This window comes from Sphaeramia orbicularis, chromosome 8, assembly GCF_902148855.1.
Source record: "Sphaeramia orbicularis chromosome 8, fSphaOr1.1, whole genome shotgun sequence".
NCBI classification, from domain to species: Eukaryota; Metazoa; Chordata; class Actinopteri; order Kurtiformes; family Apogonidae; genus Sphaeramia; species Sphaeramia orbicularis.
In genome coordinates this window covers 27,324,482-27,335,305 of record NC_043964.1, presented here as the reverse complement: position 1 = coordinate 27,335,305, position 10,824 = coordinate 27,324,482, and the positions used below count along the sequence as shown (strand labels likewise).

General features: G+C 39.0%; 1 protein-coding gene across 2 annotated transcripts; it reads right to left on the bottom strand.

Moving 5' to 3' along the window:
* Nucleotides 1-470: 470 nt before the first annotated feature.
* fscn2a (fascin actin-bundling protein 2a, retinal) lies at nucleotides 471-10,568 on the bottom strand. 2 transcript variants are annotated; one of them, XM_030140748.1, is made up of 7 exons: nucleotides 10,414-10,568; nucleotides 9,479-10,318; nucleotides 7,213-7,369; nucleotides 6,993-7,114; nucleotides 6,707-6,874; nucleotides 2,921-3,634; nucleotides 471-2,137 (listed from the first exon to the last, which is right to left on the bottom strand). In XM_030140748.1, exons 2-6 carry the CDS (start codon nucleotides 10,299-10,301, stop codon nucleotides 3,429-3,431), a joined length of 1,476 nt encoding a protein of 491 aa, XP_029996608.1. In that variant the 5' UTR covers nucleotides 10,302-10,318; nucleotides 10,414-10,568; the 3' UTR covers nucleotides 471-2,137; nucleotides 2,921-3,428. The 2 variants fall into 2 exon arrangements, with proteins under 2 accessions (XP_029996608.1, XP_029996607.1); XM_030140747.1 differs by having other exon boundaries at nucleotides 9,479-10,568.
* Nucleotides 10,569-10,824: the final 256 nt, after the last annotated feature.

Sequence of the window (10,824 nt, the reverse complement as noted above, 5' to 3'; positions counted from 1 at the left end):
TTAAATGCTGTCATGGGTGGACTGAGCTCTGGCTTGAATTTGCCAGCCATGTACCCTTTATATTTTTGCTGTAGAAACCATTTTATAGTAACAAAAGGTCAGCTCATAAAATAAAATTCACCCATTTTCAGCAGTTAGAACTTGGAACTGTGAGACCCAAGGGGAATATAGTCATTAGTGTCATTAAATACAAAGCATCTGTTCATCATATCTTTAGTGGCTGAGTTGAAAATGCCAGTAATAAGACATTATATTTAGAGGGAAAAAATACTTGACCATTGGCATCAGATGTTTTGGAACCATACCAACCTTTATGTGATGCTTTTGCTTCAGGGTAAGCATGGGTTTAATGTCTCCCTCAAGGATTCTTTACGCCTAAATGTTCTTTCCATGCAAATGTAATCAGCTGATTACCCTGGAGAACTGTACTTGTAGATTTAAATTTGACATAAAAGTCTTCTTCCAATGTCAAAAGTGTTTTGACAGTTTTTTTTTTTATTTTCATTAGTAATTCCAAAAACAGAACACAATAGACATCTATAAATATTAGATACATTCTAAAATATGGCTGGAGGCTCTCTATAGAGCTGACACAGGATGCTCAGGTGACCTTTAAGACATTGCTTTCTACCATGATTTTCTACTTGCAAGTTCCACACATCACAAAACAATTGATTTAAACATGTTACTCGACCTATAGTGAATTTTAGATCTCCCTGAACCGATGTAAGTCTACAGGCTAAGTGATATTCTGTTCAGTTTGTCCTCTTTGTCATCAGCATCTGTAGCAATCAAGTCTGAACAGCTTGTGCCCTTAGTAAACTGATGGGCATCTGCGGGACATTGATCCTTGATGTGACACAGTCAAAATACTAATTTTCTCCTTTTAAGCTAAAGTTAGAGGCTACTGATCACATTTTTTAGAAATATACAGAGCTGGGTAGGTTTCCATAAGGAACTCTCATTCGGTGAAATAAATATGTTTGCCTTCCTATCCAGACGTTGATGAGAAGACAGTCTTGGCTTCAGCTTTGAAAGGCTGGAAGCAGAGGGAGGATAGATTGCCCGGCTCTGTCAGGTGAAATGTTTTCTCCAAAACAGCCAGAAGGAGCTGTTTGGGAGTGCACTCATTTTCCAACATCAGTGTAATGTTCTCTAATCTGGCTATGGATAAACAGAAGAAACACGCTTAATTTCAAGGTTGTATTAAAAGAAATACATTTCCTCCATGCCTCAGTTGGAGTGTGGTTAGTAAATCTTATGATTCCACTTTAAAAATGTCCTACTAAGCAACACATAATTTGTAAAAAATATCTATTTTCTAACTCTGAAAATGAGAACAGGGTATAAAGGGATATAGCGTGCAGAATGATTTAAGGCCCCTAGGCAGAACACCAGAGAAGCACTTTCTGAGTTCACACCTGGTACATTAAAAATGATGTGTAGTCTATTGAAATATGTTCCTCTACTGTTTTTTGCATGTCCCTAATGTTTCTAATGCTCTAATGCTCCTGATACTCTTTGTGAATGGTGCCTTGGTACAGTGGTTCAATAGTTTTGCTTAGACTGACACCAAAGAAAATGTCATGATACTAAAATCATCTAAGAGCTGCAACATGGAGGGGTTGTTGACAGAATTAACTCGAGACAGATCCTGATAACGACAGTATATGAAGAACATGTTACCTAAACCAAATGAAGTTTGGAAGTATGTGTGTGTACCTGTTTGTGAGGTGATCCTCAGAAAGCAGCCACACTGATCGTGTCTATTTGTTTTATTTTTATTTTTCACTATTGTTTTGGAGTGTTTATATTTTTCTATTTTTTTTACCAGAATTGGCCATATTTTAATTAAATGACAAAAACATTGCATAGGCTTTTGCAACTCTGGAAAATATTTAGGCAATTTAGTCGGTGCCATTTATCAGCAGGAGAAGGAATAAAGATCCTTTTGTTGCCATTCATGGAGATGCTTTTCAAATAGGCCAAAGAGAAAATGTGCCAAAAGCATTCAGAAAAGAACTCAGACTGGCAAAAGCACTTTAAAGCTTCATTAGACTTGGCATCATTGGGGAAAAAAAATCTGCAATAAGCTTCCCACATGTTTAAATTCAAGTGGTCTAACCCTGGAGTAGGGCTGCACGATTCTGGCAAAAATGTGACGATTTTTTTGCTTTGAATTGAGATCACGAATCTCTGGCACAATTTTTTTCACTAAATGTTTATTGCACCGCTGTCAAGGAAAATCAGTTCTTTTACCTCTGATTCGCGTTTTTCATATCGCTCTACAAGTAGTCCGGTCACTCATGGTCCCGGTTGCTAAGTGACGTCAGCTGATCTGTGAAAATTTGCAGCGCAAAGAAACTTCCCAGCCGGTACAATGGAATTTTTTTAAAATAAAATTTTTGGACAGGGCGAGACTTTTGATTCTTGGTTAAAGGTTGAGTTATCCTCACCAGCAAAGAAAAGAAAAAGGAGAAGAAGAACAGTGCAGAAGTCAGAGAAGTGAAAGTGAAAAGACACTTGGATCTGGACAACAGAAAAGAAGACCGATATGAGATTAACACCGCCGAATGTGAACCTTTATTGGGCACGAGTTCGGGTGGGTGACTCTCCCACTACCACTGGGGTTTTCATCCATTTCACTCTCTTTACCACAGACGTTCCTCCACTATCATTCACTCTTTCTTCACTCAACTCCAGCCGACAGCAGCAGGCTCATGTGCTGTAAAGACACTTTACTATTGGTTGAGGGAGGAGGTGGCGGCAGTTCTGCATTTGTGGGCATTTGTTTGTAATGCAGCCCCTGAAATAAAATGTTCAAGACTCGTCTGTGTTTAGAAATGAGATCATGCACATGTGTGAATCGAGATCGCGATCTTTTAACAATTAATTGTGCAGCCCTACCCTGGAAGCAGACTTTTGCACCTCATCTTGGATCTGTTTGCAAACTTCACAAAGTCTGGTGGGAGATTTTGCCCAATCACAAATCTTTGCAGAGATCGGGGAGATAAAAAAAAAAAAAACTGACATGGCAGCTTTGTTTTAGGTCATCATGGTGAATAGTAGGAAGCTTTAAATAGTGACTGATCAGTGTCGCTGCCCTCTTCTACTAATACTGAACAATATATGTTTGAAAGAAGTGGTACCGCCATTGTTGTTATGCTCTTGAAAATTACAAATTTCCACAAAGTGTGGATTCTTCAATGTTGGCATTGTCATTTCAAAGATAAAACATTTAGCATTTAAGAGATAAGTCACACATGTCTTCCTAAAGATTTTCACTTGTCTCCAATAAAAAAGGGTTTGGGCAAATGGCAGCTAGAAAAAAAACAGGCAGAAAAAAGTTCACGTCAAGTTGATGCTGGTCGTTGTGGGTCCTGCGCCCTGTCATCGAGCTCACTCTTTAAGGATTGCGATGACAGACGTTAATATTCCCAGAGAGAAGCTACATCCACAGATGTGCCATCGCCCATCAGCGTGCCCCCCTGGTCTCCACGAAGGTACTTGCCGTTGGAGCCTTTTATGGCGATGCGTCCGTGTTCCAGGAACTCAAGGAAGAAGTCCTCTGACTTATCTCCATCTGAACACACTAGGCCACTGCTGGAGACGTACCAGAACTTTCCATTCACACCTGCACAAAGATATAAGTAGTTTTGGAGATCTTAGCCATGAGTTTGATCAAATAAACAAGTGCTTTTATGCTAAATGGGTTTTTTTGTTTGCTGAAGATAATGACTGTCTTCGTTACTTTTATCCATGTTACAACTTATCATATAAAGGACTCAAGCATTTTTACACCAAAAAATCTGGACAAAGGCTGGAATATATTTGTAGAAAATGACAGCATTGCAAACATCAAGTACATATAGGTAATTTGTTTGAATCGGTGTTGAGAGCCTGACTTTTTTCACCCTCTCCTACAATCCTCTGCTTCTTACACACACAAATTCAATGCAAATGGTTTGAGTACCACTGTATTTTACGGACAGCATTGCATTATGGGTTGTAGCATTAATATCTTTTTGGTTAGTGCAAGTTAAACCCATAAAGACCCAGTATAACTTTTGGAGCAGTTCTGAATTTTTTTTTAATATATTTAACTTTTCTTAAATGATTTATCACCATTTATTTGTATCATCCATTATATTTGGCTTTTTTTTGTGAAAATCATGTATTTTCCTAAATGCAACTTACTGATCATGTAGATGTTCATAAAAGTTGAGGGTTATTGCATCAAAAACAAAGAAAACTCAATAAAAATAGGACTTTTTCAGCAACAATATCAATAATTGAACATAAAACAAGTGTGTTCATTCACTCTCATTGATCCAACTCCATGGGTTTTACTGGTGAATCAATGTTGGAGAAGATGACGGTGTTTCCACGGCAACTAAAGAGCCTCTGAATGTCCAAATGGGTCATATCTGATGACCATGAAAGGATGACAAACTGCATTTTACACCAATTATTTACATGTATTGATTGGATTAATAGCTCAACAGGTGTTAAACATTTTAGATCAGTAGATACTTTTGGTTTCTAGTAGATGTTTGGGTCTTTATGGGTTAAAGACTCTACAGCAGTGAGTATTTGAATAATCCACTTCAACCTTTTAAGCCCTGGGCTATTTGTTTCCAGTCTGAATCATTTCAATGTAGAGTAGCTGATCACATTAGTTTCATTCATGTAAAACTTAAGTTATGATCCAAAAACAGCAGAGCTGAGAGGCAGCAAAGGTAACGTCTCAGCCTGTCAGATTGTTTTACATATTGGCCTGTTGAAGTCCTTGTTGTTTGGATTGTTTTCTGTTGTCTGACAGTTGGCTTTGTTGAGCTTTTAGCTGATGTTTTTTCCGATACATGCACATTTATATTGATACAAGTGTAGAATACTGTTACCATGGCAACACAGACGGGACCGCAGCTGCCCCCAATACTGGGGTACTACCCTGCAGGCATGTGTTGATACGGCGCCAAGTTCACGTCAAATAAAAATGAGTTCAGATCATGTCACAATGTTCTTACAGCAGAAACAGCACAGATAACACATGAAACAAACAACAGACACTGAACTGTCAGTGAGAGGACTGGCTGCAGTACGCTGGCAAGTTACTTCATGAAACACACCTATTTGCACTGGCTTTTAACACAAGTGTGACTTTTATTTGTTTTATCTACTGGTTGTGTTTTAGATGTTCTTATCCTATTTATCCTATTATAGTGTATCTGTTTTATCAGTTTTAGTATATCTTATTCTTATTTTAATAGTTTACCATATCATGCATTTTTTTGCTCATATCTTTGTACACCACTACGTGTAGCTTGCATTGTTTTAAATGTACTATATAAATAAACTTGACATTGAGTTTTCACAGTTCTGTACAATGTTTTGTTAAAGAAAATTCAAATGTACTTATTATGGGTTATGTTGTGTTCCACAGTTCATCATTCTGTCTGTTTAGCCAGTCCTCTTTTTCTATTTCATAATATATGTATGCAGTATTATTGCGAGAACATTATTAAATGCAATCTTATTGTGTGTTACCATAATGATGAGTTAAATATTTATTTGCCATGTACTCAAATTTTTACCTTGATTCAAGATTCAAGATTTTTATTAGTCACATGTGGATGTACAGGCACACTCACAGTGAAATGAAGTTGCAACAAGCACCCCTGTGCAAACTGCTTAGCACAGAAGATAAAATATACATAGAATATATAAAACATAATATGAAATATAAAATGTACACATGGACATGTAAATATTCAGTGTAAACCGCAGCAATATGTGCAATATGTGCAATTGGAAAGCAGATTTTTGTTTTTTAGAAAAAATAGGTTTAAAAGATAGGTAGGTTTAAAAAAAAAAAATAGTGCTTTGTCATTTCTCAAATGGTTGTATTAAATCTCACTTTCGAAAAATATTTGTCATTATGCTTAAATATACTTCCTGTTTGTCCATATTTTGTCCATATCCAAGCTCTGTGCTCACTTCTTTAGCATCTTCAGTTCCTCTACAGTAGTAGAGAACCATTGTAGAAATAGAGTTGGCAAATGCCAAAGATCTGTCATTTACCAAGATGGTCTAGTGTAGCCTATACTTTACCAGTGTTATGTTCACTTCCTGTCACCTGAATGTGGTCAGAATTGTTGAGAACATTGTAGATATATGAATATAGGCTAATATGACCTGTAATACAATGCAAATTAACTAATATCACTTTGTTTTGTTTTGTGTTTCCTTTTTTTGCTGATAATGGACATTATTTTCTCAAAATGATCAGTAATTTTATTTCCCTGCTCCTTTTTTCCAGCTCCAGCCAAGATTACAAGATTGTTACAAGATCTTCCTGAGACAGAGAAAGGCCTCAAGCCAAGTCCCTTTCTCCTTATCAGTGTGTGTGTGTCTGAGAAATGTCATTTTAACATCAGCATGCTCAGGAAATATGTGGTTTGTGAAAAATTATTATTTCTTTAGTGATTTTGGGGCAGAAGAATTAGTTGATATTTGTAAGTCACATTCACTTCCACCTTTGGAATGAATGGGGAAGGATAGAACACTAATCTCCTTAAGGGGCAGGACATCATTCAACATCATTCCTGCTGAACCGTTCTTAACCATCTTTGCCAGCATAAGCAAAAACCAACAACACATACTCCACAAATATATGGAATCTTTAAAAATCAAAATAAATACTGACTTTTTATGTGATAGGCGCCATCATTGAAGATCAATGAGAAGATGTCATAGACTGATCGATTAGCATCCAAAGTGTTGGAGTTCTTGTGGTGGCACACAAAACCATTCTCTCCGCGAAGAATAAGCATCGGGCGGTTGATGAGTTTCATCAGGAATAATTCATCATCACCTACAGTGAAGGAAAAGAGGCTTTTAAAAAAGAAAATCTGTCTTGAATCTGTTCAATCTGTTGCTGTGATGGCACTTCCAACCCAACACCACATTGATTTTCAAGTACATGCACTTACCCACAGTATCACTGACTGCTGAGAGCTGGCCATTCTTCTTTGTACACACATACTTCCCATTACTTGCTTTGAGTGCCACCCTCTGTCCTTGCCATTCAATGTCAAACATAGTGTTGACCTCTCTAGGATAAAACAAATAGAAATGGGCAGATGGATGATGAGATAAGAGGCAGTGAAAGCACATGAAAGCTCCTCTTGGAAATCTATCAGAGCTACTTACACCTCTGTTGCAGTAGATTGGATCTCTCCATGAGTCACTAGAGTCCAGTAGGATCCGCCATTGGTCCTGAACATAGGCTTCTTGCTCTCTTTGTCAATTTCCATCTGGAAGGTCTCCATGTCTGTCTCCACATCTTGATTGGCTGAAATACTCACCCCTTGCAAGAGGTGAATGAAAGACAGCTTTAGTACTGGAAAATCCCTCTACCACTGGTGTCCATTAGAATCTCTCTGTAGAATTGTAGAACTTTTAGACATTTGTGTGCATAATGTTCATCTGGCATTTAATTACAACCATGCCATCTCTTCACACAACACTGATTCAAAGTTTCTGTCCCCTAATATAAGCAGCACTTAGTAGGTCAATAAAACATTTCTATTCTGTATCTACCACATTAGTTCCACCCATATTAAAGAAAACTGCAACAATTTACTTGAGTTCAAGTGACATAAGTGGCAATGTCGCAATCTTTGGATTTGTATTGAATCAAGGCAGCTGTTGGACCTTTAAAATGTGACCTTATCTACAAATGCATCAGCACTGCATCAACAAGTGCTAACTGTTAATATAAACATAAACTGTGTAAATCAGGTTGCTCATACTGATAAAACCCCTCTGCTGTTCTTTGGAGCTTTTAGCGCCTTTTAGTTAGTTATCCTCCTAAACACTGTAAATGAGCCTAAATTGCACTCATTTTCCCTCTTTGTCAGTTCCGGTGTTTTCCAAACCTGAGTGCCTCGCTTGTAGTCGATCTTATGTTACTTAATCCACCAGTATTAACTCCGTCTGGTAGAGTGTGTCAGGTGGCGGCGAATATACAGACACATATATCTGAACTGTGTCTACTGGAGTTCAAATTAGATGCCACAGAAATATCCTTCAACCTTTCTCTTAAGCCTGTTACAACCCTAATCCCCCACAGTCACCCCTCCACCCTTCCTGTTCATTCGGCTGCTGTAATTCCCTGAGTGGTGAAATGCAAATCTGCACTGCAGGGCCCACTAAGCAGCTTTCAGTCCCTTGCACCTTAAAAAAAAAAAGGAACCACCACCAGCCAAACACTACTGTCAGAAATTAAATTCTTTGGGTCATATTATGGAACCTACTGGCCTGAAAGTGACCTTTTATAATACATCTTTTATTCATGCATAGCCATATGTCATATTGTAATACACTGCTTGTGAATTTCATTGCCAGCTTTATGGCTTTACAACTACATAACTTATGTTACCTTCCTTCCACAAGAAAAAAATTTACAGCTTTAAAGCACTAACACAATATGTTTCTCTATTATATACTCCTTAATAATTATGAGGGCCAGAGCAGAACAGATTATAGGCAGAAGAAAGACCTTGTTACTTATTATTCAAGTCTTTTTTTTTTTTTTTTTTTTTTTTTAAACACATATACAGCTACATATACAGACGAGTTTTCTCAGGGACGATGGTAAAGAGCTTGTAACTACAAGGCTTAAAGGCCATTTGTGGCAATTGACACCCTTGGGGCTCAGACCTGCCCCAAAGTCATTTGCACGCAGCTTAATCTTCAATGGACACACAGTGGAAATGACAAAGCCCATTACCACAAATACCTCCTCAATGTGTCTGTCAACCATAATGGCTTCTGCATGTAGTCCAGAAAGTGAGGGCTGTTCTTCCATTTCCGTTTTACAGGTACATTTTAAATGTACAGTGCAATGAATCTGGGCATTTAAAGTACATTTTGCTTCACTATATAATAGCAGTTCTTAGCTTGACTCCACTTATGTGTAACCACTCCACTCCTCACAGTATATTCTATTTTCTAAAAGGACAATCTGTCATGTTGTGTCATTATTTGACTAAGGCTAAGGCTAACGCAATAATGCATTTAGACTTTTAGTACCTGTATAAGGATCTAAAAACAACCTTCAAGCTTGCTGTGTCTCATTTATGGAGATGCAATGCAGATTTACAATCACTTTCTTCATTTGTTAGTGTAATCAGCAACTCAGATGGAAGCCCCATTGGCTTCAGGCTCATTCTTTATGCCATGGCTTCTCTGCCTCACTTTAAATAGTAACAAGTTTTGTATAGACATTTGCAAATAATCAAATCTTCTTGAACTACTGTGCTACTTTCAGCAGTGAAATTGTTATTTTAAAGCTTTGCAGTGTGTTTGCCAGTCAACTGAGAACATGATAGCAGCGCTCTGATTCAATATCTAGAAACAACCGCATCATTTCAGTCATATCAAACTCACATTAGGGACAGTTTGAGCTGATTACCTTGTTTGACTGAGACAAATCTTTTATTGGCAGCTTGAAAAACTACTTGTGGGTGACTCTCCTCAAGATCAAACAGCTCATCTTTTCCAGGTTTGGAGCATCGGCCAGACCTCAGTGTACCTGTAGGACCTACTGGGGTCAGATACTTCCCATCACAGTCCTTAAAGGCCAGCTTGCCAGATTTCAGCTCCAGTGTAAAACTAGTCGTATTGCTGTGCTCTTTCACCAGTTTTCCATCATTGCTGAGGAAACGGCTGTCGCAGGTCTTCAGGCTGTACTTGCCATCAGTATACACCAAGGTGACCAGAGAGTCCACTCCCCAGGGGATGTTGCTGTCCACTGAGATCTCTCCATCTGTAGCAGACAGATGGGCATAGCGTTTGCGTGCCACGCTAAGCAGGCTGGCCTGTGGGTGTAGAGCCAAATGGACAGCCCACAGCTCTTGTTCCCCAATAGCCTGGGCGAAGCAGGACAGGTAGTCAGCTGAGCCACCGAAGTAACGCAGGTAAGGCTCTGATTGAAGCGCCCAGCGACCATCAGACTGGGCCACAATAAGGAATCGACACTCAGGGTCTGGCTTCTCTGCCCCACATGTGATCTTCCCGTCTTTGTCGGAGGCCAGATACCGTCCCAGGTGACTACGGAGGAACACCACTTGACTATCCTGGTCTTCTTGCTCCAACGTCCAGATCTGTTTTTTCTTCATGCTAATGCCAGAGGCATTCACCTTGAAGCCGAAGGCCTCAGCTGTCAAGTAGCGGTTCTCATAGTTGATGAGGCCAAATTGCAGCTTCAAGGCCTTGTTAATTCCGTTTGTGGGCATGCTTTACCAGGCCACACCTTAGGATTGCAATTAAAAAGGTTTAGGACTCACAAAGGAAAGGGTAATCAGGTAAAGCAGGCATGAGACTGAGAAGAAAAACTAAAATGCTCGCCTTTTCTCCTTTGTCTCTCAAGCCGTAAATTAGCTCCACTTATCTCCCTTGATGGATTGTTTAATGTTCCTTCCGTCTCCTGTCACTTTCTCTGTCTCTCCCCAGAGGGCTTGCACAGGCACATGCTCACTGTTCCTTAATGAGTTAGGATTAAATTCAGCAGGACACAGCACCTCAATCCAAGAAGCCGTTGACGTCACATGTCAGTGCACCAACCACAAATCTCCCCTCCTCCCTCACCTTACTCAGTGCAGTTTCATTCTCTCTCTGTCTTCCATATCTTATTCGACTCTCACCTCTTCCTATTCACCTCTGCCCTTGTCTTCCCTCCCTGTAACTCACACTGACACACTCATTTGTCAACCTGACTCCCTATTGGTTCTCACTCACATATTTAGGCCTATATCTATG